The following is a 22,724-nucleotide window of genomic DNA, read 5'->3' on the forward strand; positions in this document are numbered from 1 at the left end:
AGGCAATTTGCCTAAGGCTGCTCTAGCCCTCTCTGACTTGAGAATACTAGTCTAAGAACTTCTCCCTGATAAGCAGGGTACAGTCTGCCCTTGAAGGGAGACTTTTATGCCCTTTACACAGACCAGAATCCAAATGCAGGGAAACAGGATAACTAGAAGCAAAGCTCCCCAACCATAAAATCTCTAAGACTAAGTTTCAATTAGAATTGGATATTTAACATGTTATTATAATAGTAAAATCTCCCTACACAGGGTAAACCATGCACAGTGGATACTTGAAAGTCTGATGTGATCCTGCTGTCAGAAGTCAAGAGATGTCCTGGGTGAGATTCTTTGGAAACTTCTCTGAAACCCCCAATAAAACAGGAGGGCAGGAAGGGAGTGCTGTCCCTGTTCTCTCTGAGGGGACCCACCTTCTCTCTTTCTCCCTTGAGAATATTCTCTCTTTTTTCTTTTCCTATCCTTTCTAATAAATTCATGCCTGCTACCCTGAGTTATTTATCTGAAATCCTTCTGGTGTGATCACAAAGAACCAGTGACTAAGGACCTTTGCAGCTCTACGGTCTTTTCAGCTCTGAATATGGTCTTGCTCTGCAATAAGGCAACTATTAGTTCCAGGGTTTTGTTTTGTTTTGTTTTGTGGGAAGGGGAGGAGGGCGGAGGGGAGGGGAGGAGAGGGGAGGGGAGAGATGTGCTTTGAGTATGAACAACATGTATACAATCATGCTAAAGTAAACACAATACTTTGATTTAGTTGAAATTTGTGATGTAACTGTAAAAAAAGACTTAAGACTCTTCATTTTTGCCTACAAATGCCCAATAGATGGATAAAAGCAGGGGCTGGGGTTGTGGCTCAGCGTAGAGTGCTTGCCTAGTACGCATAAGGCACTGGGTTTGATCCTCAGCACCACAAAAATAAAATAAAGGTTATGTGTCCACCTACAAACAAATATATTAAAAAAATAAAAAAGCAGGACTAAAGACTTGGCATCTTAGGCAGGGGTTGTGGCTCAGTGGCGGAGCACCTGCCTTGCAAATGTGAGGCTCTGGGTTTGATCCTCAGTACCACATAAAATAAATAAATAAAGCTACTGTATTCCTAAAATATTTTTTAAAAATAGACTTGACGATTTTGCCTCCATTTTTGCATCTGTCTCCTTCAGTCTGCATTTCCTTGGATTCTAGGAATAATATCTGATTCTATAAAGATCTTATTAAGTGGAAGCTACCCTCCAGGCAGCCTCGGAGAAGAGGCCCCCACCTGGCCAATCCTGAGATGATGGACAGATCAAACCTGATCAAGATCACCTGCTTTGGCAGCTGTGAAAAGCCTCTAGGTTGTAAACCGTCTTAACCCTTGCCCACATACCCCTTTCCTAAAGCCTCAGGGTCATTGTCAGTCCCTTAAAGACAAGGGTCCCTTGTCTTCCCAGCATACCTACACTGATTAATACTACCTTTTCTGTTTGGTTTTTGGAACAAGTGGCCAGACCTGATTTATTGGATCCCCAGAGTCAGGTCTCCACCCAGGACTGTGGAAGCACAACTACACTGGATGTGGAGGGGGAAAATACAGAGAAAAATATATAATAATTTCTAATATTATATATTTCTTATATTGCTGTTTCTTGATTTTTCATTTTAGATTTTATCTGTCAACTACAGATAAAATCTAAAATGAAAAATCAAGAAACAGCAATAAGCATAGTATTTAGAAATATGGAGTTAATAAATCAAATAAATCTATAGACTAGAATCCAGAAGATTTAATGTCTGACAGACTTTCCAGGGAATGGGAAGGATGAGGCAGAGGATTGTTACTTTTCTTTATAAACTATACATTTGAATTTCAAAGTAGATATTACTCTTTTAATAAAAAATATTTTAAAAAGTCACTGAGAGCAAAAGATTTCAAGTAAAACATTAGGCTGCCTTCTACTACAATAGAGCAGTAATTGCCCTGCTTCATATAATGTAAGATTTTAAAGAACATCAGAAATCTTTAATAATCATTAAAATTGGTATTCTAAATGTTTTCATCCAAACCGACAAAGAACACTAAAATTAGACCTCCACATTTCTGGCTTTGTCAGCAATATTAACTTATTCTAACACCTAAAAACTAAGAACAGCCCAGAACCAAGAAACAAGAGTCAATGGTAGCCCAACTCCAATGAATCAAGAGTCAAGGAAACCCCTATAAAAAATGAAGGGCAACCAATGAGAAAGTATAGTGAGGACAAGGATCAAAAGGTTCTACCAATTTTGATGTCAAGACCCCTATGGAAATGAAGTATAAAATTTTCAAAGATGAAAGACATACAAATATGAACAACTCTACCAAGTCACTCTGTTCTCCTAATTTCAGGAATTCTTTCAGAACAGTAGGTAAGTCTATCCTCCCTCTCTTTCTTAAGTATTCAAGCTGATTTAAGAATGCCTTGTGATTTAAAATTTTAGGACAATTTGAACAGCATTTGAAAAAGAGCTGTTGTACTAAATGATGCACTAGTGAGATGCAGACAGAGATCAGCTACAAAGTTCATGGGGCCCAGGGTAAAATGAACATACAGTATTAATAATTTCAAAACAACCACAGCAGAGCATTAAACCAAGCACAAGTCCCTTCCACTCAGAGTACTGACACAACTGCATATATTGTGTGACCATGAAGCTATATCTGGATGCAGGAGCCAGAGCAGCAACTCCCTTTTTTAAGGTTTTGAAGTCAAATATTGGACAGGACAGGATCAGACAATTTACTGTTAACCGCTTACTGGCTATCTGATAAAATTTCAGGCATAAATAAATTTCACTAAAGTTTGATTTGCTATATGATCTGAGAGAGTAATGTAAACATTTTGACATATTCGAGGAACTTGTTTGGAAAAATAACTTTTATTGGAGCTAAAACTCAAGGCTTTGTAGAATTTATTTCCGTTCAGAACTTTAATTTTTTTAATATTTATTTCATTTTTTTTATTGTTATGTGGTGCTGAGGATCGAATTCAGGGCCTCGCACATCCTAAGCCAGCGCTCTACCACTGAGCCACAACCCCAGCCCAAGAACTTTAAATTTTTTAACAGCTTGATTTGTGTCATGTCCAATTTGTCTTGAATTTTTACAAAAACAATAACAAAAGGTCATCTTTAAGGACAGGTTGGATTATTTGCATAATGTGCATGATAATTACAGCACCTTTCAGCTAAATATAACTGTAAATGTGAAATACAAATTACTAAACAGCAATCGCCAGCAGTACATATGTTTATGGGGATACTTGAATTGTATGTCTCTTAGCAACCACTGTTTTTCAGATTTGCAGAGTGGTTGAAAGCAATCTTTAGAAATATGCTGCTAAAACTCTGACCATAATAATTCACCCAATGAAATAATTCAAGGTTTGGCAATTTATTTGTTTCTAAAGAAAAAGTAGGGAGAAACTTAAACCCTTCTAACACAGATGAAAATAATCTCTATTGAGAACAGACAAAATTGATCCATAACCTAGAGTAGTCTACAACTTGAACTTCTAGCTCAGAAGGCAGTTCACCAAGTTATGTAAGTCTAAAATCAACATTATCATAGACACAAGGGCACTATTCAAAGAATTGATTATCTGAAAAGTGTCTGACAGCCTTCTTATGTAAAGCCTTAGATGAGTGCATAAAAAATGGTAAAGGTTATGTAAATCTAGATTTAATAAAAATCACAAAGAAATTCCAGTAGGCGACATAAAAAAAAAATGAAACCCTTCAAATAAGGACATTCAAAACCCTTGTATGGAAAAAAAAAAAAAACAGCTGTTTTGTCTGGCTCATACACAATCTAGATTTCCAGCTTCTCCTGAAAAACCTGAAGATCCAGAAACACTTGGCTGGTTAGTGGGAATGGCGGCCAGCAGTAGAGCCCACTCTCTCCAATTACTAGTTTCTAGCATTCCCTTTGATCATACCAAGACTACTTCATTATATATCACTTGTCTGTCCTCTGGCTTTCACATATTATAATTCACATGCTCCTGGCATCAATTAACATTCATTTCCAATATCAATTGGAAGAAACTGGCAACATTGAATAGTAAAAATCCAGGGATATGAGAGACCATACATAACACATGAAAGGTCCTGACAGCCCAAGAAGAACCATATAAATAGAGTGCCAGAGGGTACCAATGATTTTTAGGATAAGAGTCAGATATCAAATAATTCATAACACACATGGTAAGACATGATAGAAAACATTGTTTGGCTTCAGACTGAAGCTATTTAAGAAAATACAGCTAAAGCAGATTCTCAAAACAAGAACAGATCTTAATAAAAATACTAGTAACAGAACAGCACAACATTTACTGACCACTTACCTGTATCAGTAACTATTTTAAGTGTTAATATGATATTCACTCTACATCTCTACAACTTTATGATCTAATAACCATATTAAGAATATTTTGCATCTACTTTCCAGATAAGGAAACTGAGACACAAAGAAGTTATATAACTTGCCCAAGGTCACACAATGAAAAATGTCAGATTCTGAGTTCAAGCCAACCTCTACACTTAACCGCCAATCTATACTGCTTCCTGATGGGAAAGAATAATTCAAAGTATTGAAAAGACTCTTGAGACAATACAGGAAGCTTTCTTGTGAGCTTCAGATTTTAAAAGAACATATTCAAATGCCAAAAGTAAGGAATAAAATGAATATTGAACATAAAAGAATGGTTCACACGGTCCTACCAAAAAAAAAAAAAAAAAGGCTTATAAAAGCTAATGCACAAATTCATGCTCAGGTTTATGAAAACTGAAAAACAATAAAAGAAGAATGTACTTGAAATTGAAATATGTTTACAATTCTTATTGATTATAATATATATGTTCATTATTTTTTAGTTACAAGTATATATGTGTGTATGTATATGAAATAGAAAGTGACAATCACACATAATTATGCCCTTCCAGACAACTAACAATCTTGTTTATCTCCTTCCAAAATCATAATGCATACTGCTATGATCTGCATGAATCCCCCAAAATTCACCTTGTGAAAACTCAATTCCCAATGCAAAATTATTAGGTGAATTCTTTTGGGAAGTGTTTAGGTCATAAGGGTTCCACCCTCCGGAATGGACTGATGCCTCTCTAAAGTGACTGCACAAACAGGTTAACTCTCTAGTCTTTCTGTCTTCTGCCATCTAAGGACACAGTAAGACCCTCACCAGATGCTAACACCCTGACCTTGGACTTCCTAGTTTCTAAAACTATGAGAAATAAATTTCTGTTCTTCATAAATCATCCAACTCAGGTACAGCAGTCCCCCGTTAAGCAGCTTTTCATTTCAGTTACCCATAGACAATCCTGATCTAAAAATATTAAATGGAATTCCAAAAACAATTAGGTTTTTTTTTTTGCCTTTTTTTGGTTTTGTTTTTAATTTGTTTTATTGGTTGTTCACAACATTACAAAGCTCTTGACATATCATATTTCATACATCAGATTGAAGTGGGTTATGAACCCCCAATTTTACCCCAAATGCAGATTGCAGAATCACGTCAGTTACACATCCACAATTTTACATAATGCCCTATTAGTAATTGTTGTATTCTGCTACCTTTCCTATCCCCCACTATCCCCTCTCCCCTCCCCTCCTATCTTCTCTCTCTACCCCATCTACTGTAATTCATTTCTCTCCTTGTTTATTTTCCCATTCCCCTCACAACCTCTTATATGTCATTTTGTATAGCAATGAGGGTCTCCCTTCATTTCCATGCAATTTCCCTTTTCTCTCCCTTTCCCTCCCATCTCATGTCTCTGTTTAATGTAATCTTTTCTTCTTGCTCTTCCTCCCTGCTCTGTTCATAGTTGCTCTCATTATATCAAAGAAGACCTTTGGTATTTGTTTTTTAGGGTTTGGCTAGCTTCACTAAGCATAATCTGCTCTAGTGCCATCCATTTCCCTGCAAATTCTATGATTTTGTCATTTTTTTATTGCTGCATAGTACTCCATTGTGTATAGATGCCACATTTTTTTTTATCCATTCATCTATTGAAGGGCATCTGGGTTGGTTCCACAGTCTAGCTATTGTGAATTGTGCTGCTATGAACATCGATGTGGCAGTATCCCTGTAGCATGCTCTTTTAAGCAATAGTGTCAAAAACAGCATGGTACTGGTACCAAAACAGGCGGGTGGACCAATGGTATAGAATAGAGGACACAGAGACTAATCCACAAAGTTACAACTATCTTATATTTGATTAAGGGGCTAAAAGCATGCAATGGAGGAAGGATAGCATCTTCAACAAATGGTGTTGGGAAAACTGGAAATCCATATGCAACAAAATGAAACTGAATCCCTTTCTCTCGCCATGCACAAAAGTTAACTCAAAATGGATCTAGGAGCTTGATATCAAATCAGAGACTCTGCGTCTGATAGAAGAAAAAGTTGGCTCCGATCTACAGATTGTGGGGTCGGGCTCCAAATTCCTTAATAGGACACCCATAGCACAAGAGTTAATAACAAGAATCAACAAATGGGACTTACTCAAACTAAAAAGTTTTTTCTCAGCAAGAGAAACAATAAGAGAGGTAAATAGGGAGCATATATCCTGGGAACAAATTTTTACTCCTCACACTTCAGATAGAGCCCTAATATCCACAGTATACAAAGAACTCAAAAAATTAGACAATAAGATAACAAATAACCCAATCAACAAATGGGCCAAGGACCTGAACAGACACTTCTCAGAGGAGGATATACAATCAATCAACAAGTACATGAAAAAATGCTCACCATCTCTAGCAGTCAGAGAAATGCAAATCAAAACCACCCTAAGATACCATCTCACTCCAGTAAGATTGGCAGCCACTATGAAGTCAAACAACAACAAGTGCTGGTGAGGATGTGGAGAAAAGGGTACACTTGTACATTGCTGGTGGGACTGCAAATTGGTGCGGCCAATTTGGAAAGCAGTTTGGAGATTCCTGGGAAAGATGGGAATGGAACCACCATTTGACCCTGCTATTGCCCTTCTCGGACTATTCCCAAAAACAATTAGTTTTAAATTGCATGCCATTCCGAACAGCATATGAAAAACCTCAACGTCCCACTTCATCCTGCCTGAATGTGAATCATCTTTTGTCCAACATATCCACACTGTAGAGGATATCCACTCATTCATCACTTAGTAGCCGTCTGGGTTATCAGATTAACTGTCTTTGCAATGCATTGTTTGTGTATAAAGTTCAGTACTATCTGCAGTTTCAGGCATCCATTGGGGACTCTTGGAACACATCTTTCATGGATAGGGGGGAACCAACATGTTCCGTTGTTGTAGTACAAACAGACTAAGACAAAAATTACAAACATTCCTTTTCCCTAAAATAACAGATGAAGGCTCAAAACCATCATGTTCTATAGCATGCATGCTTCACTTAAAAAACAAGCCTGTGAATTCTAGATAGGGAAGAGGGGTGGGAGGGAAAGGGAGGGGGCAGGGGATTAGCAAGATGGCGGAATGTGATGGACATCATTATCCAAAGTACATGTAGGAAGACTTGAATTGGGTGTCAACATACTTTATATACAAACAGAGATACAAAAATTGTGGTATATATGTGTATTAAGAATTGTAATGCAAAAAAAAAGAAGAAGAAGAACAGTGCTACCTTAGATTAGGTAGAGAGAAGTGGAAGGAGAGGATGTGGGGATAAGAAACATAGTAGAGGGGCTGGGGATGTGGCTCAAGCGGTAGTGCGCTCGCCTGGCATGCGTGCGGCCCGGGTTCGATCCTCAGCACCACATACCAACAAAGACGTTGTGTCTGCCAAAAACTAAAAAATAAATATTTAAAAAAAAAAAAAAAAGAAACATAGTAGAATGAAACAGACATTATTACTATATATATATATATATATATATATATATATATATATATATATATGACTGTATGACCAATGATTCTACAATATGTATACTCAGAAAAATGAGAAATTATATCCCATCTATGTATGATATGTCAAAGTATATAAGTGCATTTTACTGTCATGTGTAACTAACTAAAACAAATAAAATATTAAAAAGAAAAAACAAGACTGTGTAACTCTATCACATTCTTTTTATTGATGAATATTTCACTGTGTGAATGTCCAGTTTTTTCAATTAACTCCTGCTGAGGAATTATTGTTTCCAATTTCATAATAATTATTAAAAACAATACATTCAGTATATTTATGTTTATTTTTGTACATACAACTGAATACTTCTCATGGACTTGCTGGGTCAAAATTTAATTGTGACAGAATACTACCAGGTTTCCTCTTCAGAACTTATAGCAATTTGCGGCCTATATAACATCTATTATTTATTAGTACATCTTCTTATGGGTTTTAGAGCATACTCAAAAGAGTCTTCTTCCACCCAAGCTTCTATTATGCTCCATTTTTCTGTTCAAAAACCACAGTTTTAATTAAGTGACTTCATAGTATGTTTTATTTATTTATTTTTTGTAGTGCTGAGAAATGAATTATTTTATTGTCTAATAGGTAAAGTAACCTATCATCAATCAATCATCTTTCTCAAAAATTTATTTCATGAACTCTAAAAATTTCAAATAAAAAAGCTACTGGAATTTTAATTAGGACTGCACTAAATATATAATTAACTTGGAGATTATATGGACAACTTTATGATGGCAAGTTTTCCCATCTAGAAATATGTTACATTTGTGCATTTATTCAAGCATGCTTTGCAAAAGTTTAGTGTAAGTTTTGTATGGATTTTTTTAATTTTGTTTCAAGGTTGGGGATGTAGCTTAGTGGTGAAGCACATGCTTAGCATACCCAAGGACACAGGTTCAATCCTTGGCACCAAAAAAGAAAAAAAGGTTTCAAAAAGTGAAGATTTTTAAATTAATATTGGCAAGAAAAATAAGATATTCTGTCAATGTGGATAGATAATATGACAAGTATGAAAATAACTAATATTTAATGAGTAACTACTATGCCCATACAGGATACCAAAAAGCATTTTTACAAGTCATCTCATTTTATTTTATTTGTGACTTATAACAGAGGTGACTCTTACTGCCATTTTATAAAAGGATACATTTGGTCTCAAGAATAGTCAGCAACAATCTGCCCAAGATTTTTACTCTATTTAAGACTAAAGGTAGGGATCCCATTTTTGTAGCCACACTGCCAAGTGAACTAAGAAGACTTAATAGTTGTCAACTTTGAAGTGCCTCCTATATTATTATTATTTTTTTCCTGCCACCCCCACGTCACAAATGAGGAAACTCAGGTTTGGTAATCAAGTGTACATACTTGAAAGTCTTGCTGCAAGTAGATATTAAAAGGGCGGGGGGGGTTAAACATAGCCTCTTTTAAAAAAAAATTTAGTTGTATATGGACATAATACTTTTATTTATTTTTATGTGGGGCTGAGGATTGAACCCCGTGCCTCACACATACTAGGCAAGCACTCTACCACTGAGCCAAATCCCCAGCTCCTAAATGCAGTTTCTTCTGTCCCCACAGTTCACAGTCTTACCTCCTAAAGTATACTTATAGTACATACGGAATTCAAGATCAAACCCAGAGCTTCCTAATTTTCCACTACATCATGACAAAATAGCTAAATTGTTATTTTAACTTTTGTATTCAATGACAGGTTGGGTAAGAGTCAGGAAAAAAACAAACAATATATCAAGATGCTACATAAAATAAGTTTAAATCTCATGGCTGGATTATATTATATTAGTAAAGAAGTTTTAAATTTAAATCACCAAACTCCTTTAGAGATTGTTGAGGATCTACAGAATATAAGAAATCTGCCCAAGAAAAGAAAAAGGTAAATGTCATCTGGATTTGCCTCCCCCCAAAATAATATAAAATAAAATAAATAAATACTATGAGTGTTTCTATGTCAGGAGTGAACCAGGTACAAAACACACTAGGACCAAGTGGCATGGGAGAAACAAGCAAGGAAAAAGTGAGGGCATAAAAAGAGACCTGAACTGGGAACACGGAAGTGGGCAGGAGTAGCCAATATATAGGCAATAATATAGAGGAAGGAAGGGATGTGGGCAAGATGGGGGTAAAAGAATGAAATGTCAGCAATAACCTCTCAAGCTCCAAGATCCCTGCAGGACCCAAGTCAGGACCAAACCATATAGGAAGGGAGCTCAGAACCATATAGGGAATTGAGGCTTCACTTTTAGAAGGGTTTGGATTCCAGGTTTAGTTGTCAGCAGACTAAAGGGTAAAGAAAGGAAGTGGAAGGAAAATAAAGAAGGCAAAGGTTGGAAAAAATGAGGAAGGCACTGAAACTGTAAAGTATATAAATGGTATTTGTACTTCATTCCTTCTCTCTGGCAAAACTCTGGGATAGACAGACAATTCCATGGTTTGCAAGTACTTAGTGCATGAATAAATAGCAGTAGCTCTAGGAGTTCACATCATAGCAGATGAATGGCCTTCCTTTTTAAGATAAAGTCATAAATGAGGGGGAACACTATAAACAACAATTCCTGGCTTTTACCATAGCATCTAACAAAATGCTCTCCTTATGATCAAAACTAAGTACCACAGGAAAGATGATAACATACTGAAGTAAATTTCTAACTACTTTAAGAATTCAAAGATTACTGATTAGTGAATCTATGTTAAAGTAAGGGCATTTCTAAAGACAAGTCCAAAGCTTCTATAAGCCTTGGGTAGTTTAACAATTTTAATCTATGACTTAGATGAGGCCAAAGGTTAGCATATTTAAAGAAGATGTTGTAAAGATACAAAGAAGACTAAATAAAGTGGGTGACAAAATAAAGATACAGAAAGACCTCCAAAGACTAGAAAGAAATCATATACCATGGAAATATGTCTTGTCCTATACTTAGATTTAAAAAAACAAAAAAGTTGAATAACAAGAAAATAGTTTTACAGCAAAGGTCAATTATAAGTCAGTTAGGACCACAAGTTTAACATAAGTTGGCAAAGTCATGCAAAGCAAAGCAAGAAATGCTAATGGAAAGTCTCATAAACAAAAAGCCAGCCTCGGCAATTTATCAAGGCCCTGTCTCTAAATAAAATATTTTTAAAAGGGATGGGGATGTGGCTCAATGGTTGGTTAAGTGCCACTGGGTTCAATCCCTGGTTTAAAAAAAAAGAAAAAGAAAGAAAAAAAGGGAGGGAGGGAGGAAACTGAGTCCAGACAAGCAGACAAGGGAATGGGAAACCTAGATCTAAGCTGTCCTGGCATGACCAGGTTCCATTCATTGTGTTCAAAGGTACATGTCATGCATGAAGACAAATGGACATCCAGATGTTGTAGACTTCAAAATCTGACAAATGAAAAAAGGTTGAAAGAACTAAGCACTTAGTCACATACTGGCAATCAATGATAGAGAACACATATTGACAATCAATGGGCCAGATCCAAAGCCTTCCATGTTAAGTTGTGAGCCACGACTCATTAATGCTGTGCCAAAATACTCAAATGTCCAATGATCTGCCTAGAATGAGTAAACAGATGCTAATGAGTTATCCTGACCACTCTTCTCCTACAAGACACCAAAGCTCCTTTTTAGTTCTGAGCTGAGATCTGAACTTAGGGTTTAACTCTACGGAGCCACATACCCAGGGCATACAGAGGCCTTCATGGCTCTCGGCTCTCTGGCATTCTGATAGAATGAACCCTGTGACTGACTCTGCTATGTTCTGAGTGTCAAAAGCAGTCAAAATATCAGCTATGGCTCACCTGTCTATCCTTAATTCTAAATTTATTAATTTAATTAGAAAAGAAAATGAAGTCATCATGAGGTATCAGCCTTTATCTTGCCTCATACGGCAATGGAGATCAATATTCTGCCAAACTGGGCTGGAATTGTAGCTCAGTGGTACAGCACTTGCCTCATGGGCGTGAGGCACTGGGTTCAATCCTCAGCACCATATAAAATTTAAAAAAATTTTTTTTAAATTTTATATATATATTTATTCTGCCAAATTGATGTTTTTAATCTGAAGTTAGTTTATTGGCTCCCTAGGAGATATTTACTCTTTCCAGTGTCCATTTCTATTGATGAATATCAACAAGAGGAGCAAGAAGGTTCTAAAAATTCATTGCCACAAAAATACTCCATGTCCCAGATAAGAAGGAAGATAAAGTCTATGATTATAAAACAAAAAATGAGAAGTCAGGGAAACTACATTCGCTGAGAATTCCCAAAAGGATAGGTTAATCCTGGTGGGAAATTTTAAAGTGTCAAGCTAAGCAATTTCCTGGCAGTAAAAACTCTCCAATAACTCTCATTTTGATTATTTATTAAAAGTTACTTATGCTCTGCAGTCTGAGTTTTCCTACTCAGTTTTAACAGAGCTATGCAACAATTATTCAAGAATCCTTACAGAAATCAAAGTTTTTAAAGCTACCTAAAATTCACACACACCAAGATTATATATTTGAAATTCCTTTATAATTAAACTTTAAAAAGAAAACTACAGGCATCAGCATTTCAGGCTGTTTAAATGTAATTTATTTCTACCACAAATAACTGAGGTGCCTATTACTTTAAATAGACAGTAACAGAAATTTATGTGTACATGTGTGTGTATGTGTGTTTATGAGGTGATATAATACTAGTGTGAGTTATTTTTTAACAAACATCCAAGAAAAAATGAGACAAAGTATTAATAACTGAATAACAAATATACACAGTTATAAGAATTTGCTTACCTGTAATACAAATTTCTGATCTATGTATTTTTTGGCAATGCTGGGTTGAAATTCTTGGCTTTCCAAAAATCGTATGAAAAATTCATATACAAGCTGCAACAAACATATTAATTTCAAGTTATAATTCACTAAGAATAATATAATTCAATAGGAATAACATTAAAAACTGTAATGCTAGCCTTTTATGCCAGAACTGATAACTGACAGCACCTTAAACATTACGGGGTTGGGGGGGGGTGGATATTAATGAGCCAAGCTAGGTTTTTTTGTTTGGTTTGGTTTGTGGCTCACAGCTCCTTCTGTTTTTTGTTTTAAACCTTTCAAAGTTAAAAATTAGGAAACAAAGCCAAAAAAAAAAAAGGAAATAAAAATTCTCCATTAATCTTACCATTCAGAGACTGTTATTTTAATTTTAAACCTCCTTCTACAACACATCAATATACTATAAATATATCTTTACATAGTATGGTAAACTACTTTTGCCATTTAAACAATGCACTATGAACAATTTATATCAGTAACATCTAAACCATCATTCTTAGTAGATTTAAGTAGATCATTATAATTTATAATAAATAATTCTATTATTCATAATTAATTTAACCTATCTCCTATGCTTAGACATTTAAGTAGTCTCTGAATTCTCTATCAAATCATGCCACAATGTATATCATAGAACATATATCAGGGTGTGCTTCTTCAATTATTTCACAAGTAAAAATATTTCTAAAAGTGGAAATTCTAGGTCAAAAGATATGCAAACATTCAGAATTTTTGATACTTATGGCTAAATTTCCTTCAAAGAATGTAAGGCAATTTACATTCCTCCAATTAATATGGTGGTGTAACCAATATTCTCATTTAAATAAAGAATAAGAATATTCTCAGCTGCAAAGAAGAAACCTCCAATAACTGTTTTGATAATCAGAGAAGAATTATAGTTTCTTTGAGTAACAAATCTATGTTAAAAGTTCTATTAGATGCTGGTATACTATACAACAATATATCAAAACCAGAGCTTTAAAGAGACAGATACTGAACTAAAAAAGCCTTACTCTATTCCTTACTATGTAATCCGAAACAAGTTACTTTCTCTGAAACTTTTCTTCAGTTTCATAATGAAGGTGATAAGCCCTAAGGTTAAACGTGATATTACACACAAAGCTTTCTGCAGAGTGAAAAACACACACAGATTTACCCTCATATTGCCTAAAGCATTTGCAAATATATCAGTCTTACTCTTTACCATTAGTAATAAGTAACAAGGACCCCTGAAAGCTTTTATTTGAGATATATGTATAAATTGTGTATAATTAGTCTTTATATTTAAATATAATTAGAAAAAGACAATTTTAATATTAATTTTTAAAACAATAAAATGCATTACGTGTTAATATAAGTATGTTTTTATGAACAATACTATTTTCCAAAAAAGTTATTAAGAAGTATTATTTTATATTTTAGCAAATCTCTTTAATGGCTAGCTTAATAAAAGACACATTCTCACCTGCTTCTGTGTTCAATCTGTTGTGATGTATTTTTTTGGTAAAAGAATGTTTTTTAAAAACCCTGTCAATCCTTAAACAGTCTAGAAGCTGAAAAACGGAGAATCTTTGAATCTTTTCATAAAACTGGATATTTCCCCCCATACTACACCAAAACTCAACAAATTTTCATTTCTTAAAAATTAGCTGCAACATGGAATCTGAAATGCTATCAATGAACTTTTCATACTTTGTTACACTAAAATCCAATCCTCTGTCTTGCATTTTGAATGGCCCTTTATCCATGTATGGCTTCCTAACATTCATTTGCCAACTGGAAAGTATCAGTTCACAGAGTTAGGCAGACCTTTCAAAGGCTTTCACATTTCATTAAATTTTATTCTTTAAAAAAAAAGAAAGAAAGAAATCATATTATATCCCCCTTGCTTCAGTCTTTAAACTTTGGGAAGTGGTAATACTCAAAGTGACATATAAGACAGATACAAATTTTCTGAAATTCTATTTCTAAATTTTACTTTGACTGCTCTAATTCTATCAGTGAAAATAAATGTTGCCAACTAGTTTCCTTGTTTTAGAGAATATATCCATCAAATACACCCGTCTTAATAACCATAGTTGTTGTTGTCGTTGTTGTTAGCTGCTCCTTCAAATAAAAATGATGTTTCATGAAAAAAACAGTAGTTCAGCCTGAAGCTCAAAAAATTATCCAAGTGTCTTTCCATAAGATAGCCCACCAACTTCATGTGATTTATGTAGATTTCAATTTCATCATACAAAAAGTTTTTAAGGGGCTGGGGTTGTGGCTCAGCATCTTCTAGTATGTTCAAGGCCCTGGGTTCGATCCTCAGTACCACATAAAAATAAAATAAAGGTATTGTGTCCAACTACAACTAAATAAACAAAGGGTTTATCCTCAAGAGCTAAAATTTAATAAAATTACCAATTTTTACTACTTCTTCAAGGACTTTCTCAAATGAAATTGGCTTTTTTTTAAAAACAAGAAATATGTGGCAGTAAGGAAAACAATAACTACTTGATCAGGCAACCACAATCTTAACCATCATTACTTTTACAACAAATACTACAAACAATGAATAGTCAACTCAGTGAAAAGGTCAAGTATTGACCTTGAAGTCTGCTGGAAATCAAGTCTCAGGCCCCACTAAGAATCCGCAGATTATCATTGATTTAAATGCTTTCTACAGCAGCCTTGTGCCTTCAGACTTGGCTTTACAAACAGAATGTCTCTTCACTCTCACAAAGTAAAAAAAAATTCTCATCTTTCAGGCCTGACCTAGCCAGCAAAGGTTTCCAGAGGGAATGGCAGAGTGTGTTCTCCCCTCATGTCCCTTGAAAGCAGTTTGTAGTTTAAAATAGTTTCATGGAAACACTTCAGACACATTTATTAATAAGCATAAATAAATGTGTTGTGCACTTAAGAAAGAGATTAAACCTTGGAATCAGAAATCTCCCTTGAGGGGCTGGGGTTGTAGCTCAGTGATAGAGCCCTGGGCTCGATCTCCAGCACCACATAAAACTAAATAAATAAAATAAATGTATTGTGTCCATATACAACTAAAAAATTAAAAAACAAAAACAAAAAACTCCCTTGAGTTTCTAAAGGGAAAGACTATGGGAAATAAATTACTTTTCAAGGTCACATAAGAGGAATCTCCAAGCAATCTAAACAAGAATTCAGCATCCATGTTTTTCAAGTCTCAAGTATAAAGCACTACAATTTCTTAATTACAAACAGAAGTCCTGCAAAATTGTACTCTGCTGGAAAAACAGACCTAATTTCAGAAAACACATAAACAATAATCAAGGTAACTGAGTTTAAAAGACACCAATACAGATAGGAGATCAAGTAACATCTTGACATATACGAAGTAAAAAATTGTGAATTTAATATTATGTATATTTTAAAATATCTCCAAAGATCAATGATTTTTTTTTATTATCAGTAATTTTGTATGGACCACAAATTTAAAACAAAGAAGAGGTATGCAGGAATAGACACTGGGCAATGAGCCTGGCCAACCACCCAATAATTAGATCTCAATGTAATTTTGTTGTTAGCTACTACCATTATTAGATATTTTTACTGTGCCTCCTTATAAAAAATATGGTCCAGAAAAGAAAGCATATTACTAATTATGAAGTTAAGAAAAAGTAAAAAAAAATCTAAAATTATGCTATGTTTTGGTCAGAAAAAAAGAGACTACTGGATCAATTAAAAAGTAAACTATTGGGGCTGGGGTTGTAGCTCAGAGGTAGAGCGCTCCTCTGGCATGTGTGAGGCACTGGGTTTGATCCTCAGCACCACATTTAAAAACAAAATTAAAAATAAAGATATCGTGTCCACCTGTAACTAGAAAATAGATATTTTTTTAAAAAGCAAACTATTAAATTTAATCATGGGTGACTGTGACACAAATGACCTATAGTGCATAGAAAAAAAGATTTCTGAAATTTTCAATGAGTGCTCTCTCTCAGTTAAAACCACCTCTCAATGAAACTGGAAACGGGACTAATCAGTGCAGGAAGACTATACAAAGGAAATACCAGCCTCTTGAAACATGCCAGACCCTATACAAAGATATCCACAAAGCAACAGATAAATGAAGTGCGCTTTCTGGCCTGACCTTTACTATGAATGATGGACAATTTGTGAATTTTAAAAGTAAATTTCCTTCAGTTAATCCAGCCTTACTCAGTCATACCTCCCCCTGAGCTAAAGACGGGACCTGATGGATTATAAGCTTGAACAGGGTGTCAAAACAGATGAAACTAGTCTATTTGAAATGGTTTGTTATCACCATCTTTCAATGTTGCTTTGGTTTTAGGGTTTCAGATGAACTAATGATTAATACTCCCACAGTGTAGGCTAAAATTCTGGGTGGCAAATTTAGTTAACTTGAGAAATTAATTTGGTCCTATATAAGAGTCATTCACTAAGGGAAGGATTATCTGAAATACTGAGTTATTCAACTTTATTGTACTTTTGGAGAAACTTATATCTATGTGATGGTGATTTAAAGTGTTCAAAATGCTCTTCTAAATGGCAAGAGTGACCTCTTCTTTGGAATATAGAGAAAACAGCAAGTTGAAGTTTTGAGGATCTCTGTGTATTTTCTACCATAAAATGTGGGCCTTCCTCAAGGAGATTTTCTTTAAAAAAAAAAAAAAACCTAAAACTTTCAAACTAAATTGCAACTCAGTGAACTGGAGCCAAGCAGTAAGAATACAACAGAACAAGAAGTCCACCTATTCAAAAGAGTTTGTTTTGGGTTTTGTCACAATCTGGGATATACCTATGAAATGCACAAATTATTTTACAAATATCTTAGACTACAAATAGTATGTCTGGCATCTTTTAAAAAAATAAAACATTGACGGGCACAGTGGCACATGCCTGTAATTCCAGCAATTCAGGAGGCTGAGGCAGAAGAATCACAAGTTCAAAGGCAGCCTCAGCAACTTAGCCAGGCCCTAAGAAACTTGGGCTGGGGATGTAGCTCAGTGGTTAAGCATCCCTGGGTTCAATCTTCAGTGCCAAATAAATAAAATAAAATAAAATATTTTTTAAAAATTTTAATCGAACGACCACAGTGTCTTAAATAATTTATCTACCAATCTTGGCATTGGTAATAGGAACATATACGTATCACATGCCTAAGTAAAAAACAGCTCGGAAAGCTCTTGTGTAATTAGGAGAAAGAGCATACATACATACCTGTAGCAACCAGGAGCTGCCAAAGCAGGACAGGCCCAAGTTGCAAATTTATGTAAAAAATTCTCAAGTGGGGAAAAATGTAAATTCATAAGCATGTCTAGATCTAAGCTTCATCTCTCTGCTGCACAGTCCTCAGCTCTCCAAAATGTCAACTAGTAACCATCAGCACACTTCTACAAAGCAGCAGAGAATTCTGCCTAGGGGTGGAGATGTACAGGGTTCTACTCCTTCTCTCCATATTGTTCCTCCTTGCCATTTGTCTCCCCAGCCACTGTAGACTTTCTGATAGACAGAAACTTGACTTTGGGGTTTGATACATTCAAATCTCCTTATTCTATTCTCTTGAGAAATTATGGCCTTGAGAGAATGCAGCAGAGAAAGGACAAGCTGGAAAATGACCAGGTATGCAACACAGATGGGGCTGGTGTTAGAAAAATAGGTATAGTGATACCCCTAACCCATCCTGGCGTAAGATTATGATTGGGCAACTTGGCCTTCTCAGTGTACCAGAACAAAACAGGCCATGTTTTCACTCTGCTGTTTCTCCTTCTTACAACCTGGGGAAGAAACAGTGATTGCAGTTGGGATTTGCCCTTCTGGACTAAAGAAACACATTTGTGGTTATCACAAAGACAAGACATACAAACTCCCCAGGGTATTAACTGCTAAAAATGATACATGTACTCTGTGAACTAATCACATACAACTAATATTAATGTAAAAACAGTTCTATTCATGTTTAAAATTCCAGTGTGTAGGATCACAAATAAGCTCTAAAAAAAGAATAAGAAATACTGGCTGGACCTGTAACATGGGGAAGCCCACACGAAAGCACTGCAATAAAATTATTTTATTATGTTTATATCCTAATTATGAAGAGTGGGAAACAAAAAGCATTCTTCAGTTTTCTCATCAATATATTCTAATTTAACTTCTGGTGAACAAAGGCCTTCAAGGAATTCCCATGCGAATCAATGAAAACTTTCAAACTAAATTGCAACTCAGTGAACTGGAGCCAAGCAGTAAGAATACAAGAGAACAAGAAGTTAATGGATCTTTCCTTTGAAACACAGGATAATTCAAAGTACCTGTAAATGTGGCCACGATGCCTCAAGGGTAGGTTCATCTTCTTCTGGATCAAATTCATTGCTGTCACTAGGAGGGAGAGTTCTGAATATATTGCAAGATACCTAAAAGTAAACAAGCATCAGAGTTAGCTGGAAGCACCTCCTGGGCAGATTTACTTGTGGCCAGCCAAAGGAAACCCAGATGACAAGGTGTGGGAGCACCACCAAACTGGAGTAGGGATTTCATTCCACAGGTTTTGAAGCTAAAAATGCCTCAAAGGCAAAGTTCAGTGCAGCACCTTCCTACCCTCTTGAACAATATTAATTGTCCTTAGTTAGCAATCCCCATCCCAGGTCCCTGTGATTCTAGACTTCCCATCAAAGCCTGTTCCTCGTTACTTAGCAATCAAGCATGCTTCTAATTAACCTCATTACAATAAGATATAAATAACTGTTGATGGGCTACAAGTACTTTCCTTCTCTGCCTTATTCACAATTTACAAATTTATAGCTCAGCTAATGATCAAATTTCAGGCATTCACATATACACATGCATGCACTCATGCACACACACATGCACACACAGACACACAAATCATAAAAGGTATTTCAGGACATTTCTAATATCCTTAAAATCATACCTAATTTGTCCTTGATTGGTTTACCAAAATAGTAATGATGCCCAGGATAAAGTAGATCTATGCTATAAACTTCTATAAAACTAGACATTCTTTAGCCATAGGCAATGTCCAAATTAAATGCTAGTTGTTCAAAGAACAGCCGTTTATTGATGACTGTTGAAACAGGGTGATAGAGTAAAAATTTATCATATCTACTACAACTGTATTTCTAAAGTTAAATGCTTATTTAATTTCCATGTTATTTTGTATCTTATGTACTAACCTATCTTCTCCCAATGACCTAAATATCTTCTAATCTGATAAATAAACCATGGGGTTAGGGGAAATATGTATAGAAGGTGAAAGAAAAAGAGACATTGCACTGGAAGTCTTCCATGGACTTTCTAAGCTATGCAAATATGCTGAGCTATAATACAATACTTTGAAAGAGAAAAGAAAAGTTCTGGGGGCTCCATATAAGCAGAATGTGTTTATTCACCCCAATAAGCATTTATTAAGTGTCCATTACGTGCACACACTGTTCTTGGCACAAGAAAAATGATCATGAAAGAAGCAGACAAAAAAAATTCATGCCTGTCTGGGTGTAATGGCCCACATCTGTAATCCCAGTTGCTCAGGAGGCTGAAACAGGAGGATCATGAGTTCAAGGCCAGCCTCAGCAAAAGCGAGGCGCTGAGCAATTCAGTGAGACTCTATTTCTAAATAAAATACCAAATTGGGCTGGGGATGTGGCTCAGTGGTCAAGTGCCCCTGAGTTCAATCCCTGATACACCCACCACCACCAAAAAAAAGTTTAAAAAAAAATTTTTTTAAGTGGGATTGGGGATATGGCTTACTGGTTAAATGTCCCTGGGTTCAATCCCTGGTACTAAAAATAAATAAATAAATCCATGCCCCTTGTGGTAATTATATTCTAGTTAAAGTCACAATGCCTCCATTTCCTAGCTATGGAAACTAAACTCAGATGTGTAAGCTCCAAAAATGAGATTTTATTTTACATGCTATGGGAAAATAGTAGAGATCTTAAAATAGATAAATGACATCATCTGATTTTTGCTTTAAAAAAAAATCACTCCAGTAGCTATTTATAGAATGAGAAGGTGACAAGCTGGCTGTTGCTGTGACAAGAGATAATGTTGGCTTAGAATAGGACAGCAGCAGAGGAAACATGATATAGATTTCTGGAGGTAATAGCTGCTACAGGTTTAGATGCATAAAGTGAAGGAAAGAAAAGAATGAAGGATGAGTCATAGTTTCAAGGCTATTTACCCAAAGTGGAGAGAACTAGGAAAGGCAAAAGGTTTCTTTCTTTGCTTGCTTATTTTGATGGAAAGATCCAGAGGTTTCATCTAGGGATGTATTAAAGCAGCAATATCTAGTAGACAACCATACATATGAATCTGGACTTCTGAACTAGACAGGTCAGGGATGGAGGCACATAAAGATTCACCAGCATATAGACAATATCTAAAGCCACAGGGAACAAATGAGGGAACAGAAAGGAAAGGGCCCTTAAGCACCCTATAATTAGAAATGTGGTAGAAGGAGAGCCAAGAACATCAAATGAAAAGGAGCAGGGGGAGAAGCACCAGAGTTTGGGGGTCTCCAGAGCTGAGAGAAAATGCTTTAAGAAGAAGAAAACAGCAACCAGTGCTTCTGAGGCTAAAACACAGAGCAGTAGCTACTGGATTTGATAGCCCTGTAAAATATGTACTACCAGCATCCCCAATTCAACACCAAGAAAACAATGCACCCCTGTTAAGCTCCCAGGTTACAATCAACAACCTGCAGAATTACTTGGGGACCTAGATTTTCAGGATTCCCAGAGTGAATAAGGAGACACATGTTTTTGCTCTTTAGTTTGAAAGACAGAAAAAAGGGGGATCATATTAAATTACATTCTTGCTATGGCTAATGAAGCAAGTATGCTCAGTTGTATTATTTTTGCCCCTTCTAATAATTATTAGAAATTACGTTTGTGAAGAAACCAGTGACATAGCACATAATCATCCACCTACAACTTCCTTCAACCAGTCAATTTTGAATCCTCATTAAACTATACATGTATTTCAAAAACTGAGTTTTCATCCCAAGTAATTTAGATGTACTGTACTCTTTAACAAGTTTTTTTTTTTAATTTTCTTTTTCCAATGCATGATAGTAAACCATGGAAGGGGGGGGGGGACTTTTCTATAGTGAAAAATCTGGGTAAAAGACCAAGAAAGTACCTTTGGACATACAAACACAGTGACAGTGCTCAACATGGGTGGGAGCAACTACTTGTTTACTTATCCATCTCTTCTTACTCATGAAGAACTGACCAAGAATATGCAACACATTTTACTAACTCAGTGAGGTCCTGTCTCTAAATAAAATATAAAAAAGGGTTGGGGATGTGGCTCAGTGGTTGGGCTCCCTGGATTCAATACCCAGTACCAAAACACACACACACACACACACATCCTCACACATACACCCCTTTATTGTATATTAAAAATGTTTAATTTAAAAAATAATAATAATAATAATAAAGGGAAAACTCATTTTAAAAAATGGAAAGAATTGGCCAAAATGTGAACAGTAATTGAATTTAAATAATGAACCATCGGTGATTTTTCTTTCTTTTCTTTGATGATCCTGGGGAAATAAATATAGGAGGAGAGTTTCTTTACATTTTCTTTACCATTTCATCTTCCTGACAAGGTGATGACAAGAGACCTCAACTATCCATCATCTTGGGTTAAAATGCCAGTCTTGGACTGGGGTTGTGACTCAGTGGTAGAGCGCTCGCCTAGCATGTGCAAGGCCTTGGATTTGATCCTCAGCAGCACATAAAAATAAATGAAATAAAGGCATAGTGTCCAACTACAACTAAAAAATATTTTTTTAAAAAATGCTAGTCTTATCCTCCTTAAAGGAGCAAAAGTTTTCTTATAGGAGCTAACAAATGAAAAGTAAGAATATTATTTGTATTCCATGTCTATTCAAAACCTCTTATAACTTTCTGCTCACTATTGACAAGATTATGTCTAACTTTCTCTATTTGG

General features: G+C 35.5%; 1 protein-coding gene across 4 annotated transcripts in view; it reads right to left on the reverse strand.

The window, feature by feature from the left end:
* The window catches only part of PPP2R5E (protein phosphatase 2 regulatory subunit B'epsilon), a 157,160-nt gene that overhangs the window by 40,305 nt on the left and 94,131 nt on the right, over positions 1 to 22,724 (reverse strand). For all 4 annotated transcript variants that reach the window (XM_081289855.1, XM_081289854.1, XM_081289856.1 and 1 more), the window contains 2 exons: positions 19,058 to 19,159; positions 12,729 to 12,821 (listed from right to left, as the gene is read on the reverse strand). In XM_081289855.1, the coding sequence (XP_081145981.1) occupies positions 12,729 to 12,821; positions 19,058 to 19,159 (195 nt within the window). The remainder of the gene's footprint in view (positions 1 to 12,728; positions 12,822 to 19,057; positions 19,160 to 22,724) is intronic.

The sequence above is a fragment of the Spermophilus citellus genome (assembly GCF_964194105.1).
Source record: "Spermophilus citellus genome assembly, chromosome: 4".
NCBI classification, from domain to species: Eukaryota; Metazoa; Chordata; class Mammalia; order Rodentia; family Sciuridae; genus Spermophilus; species Spermophilus citellus.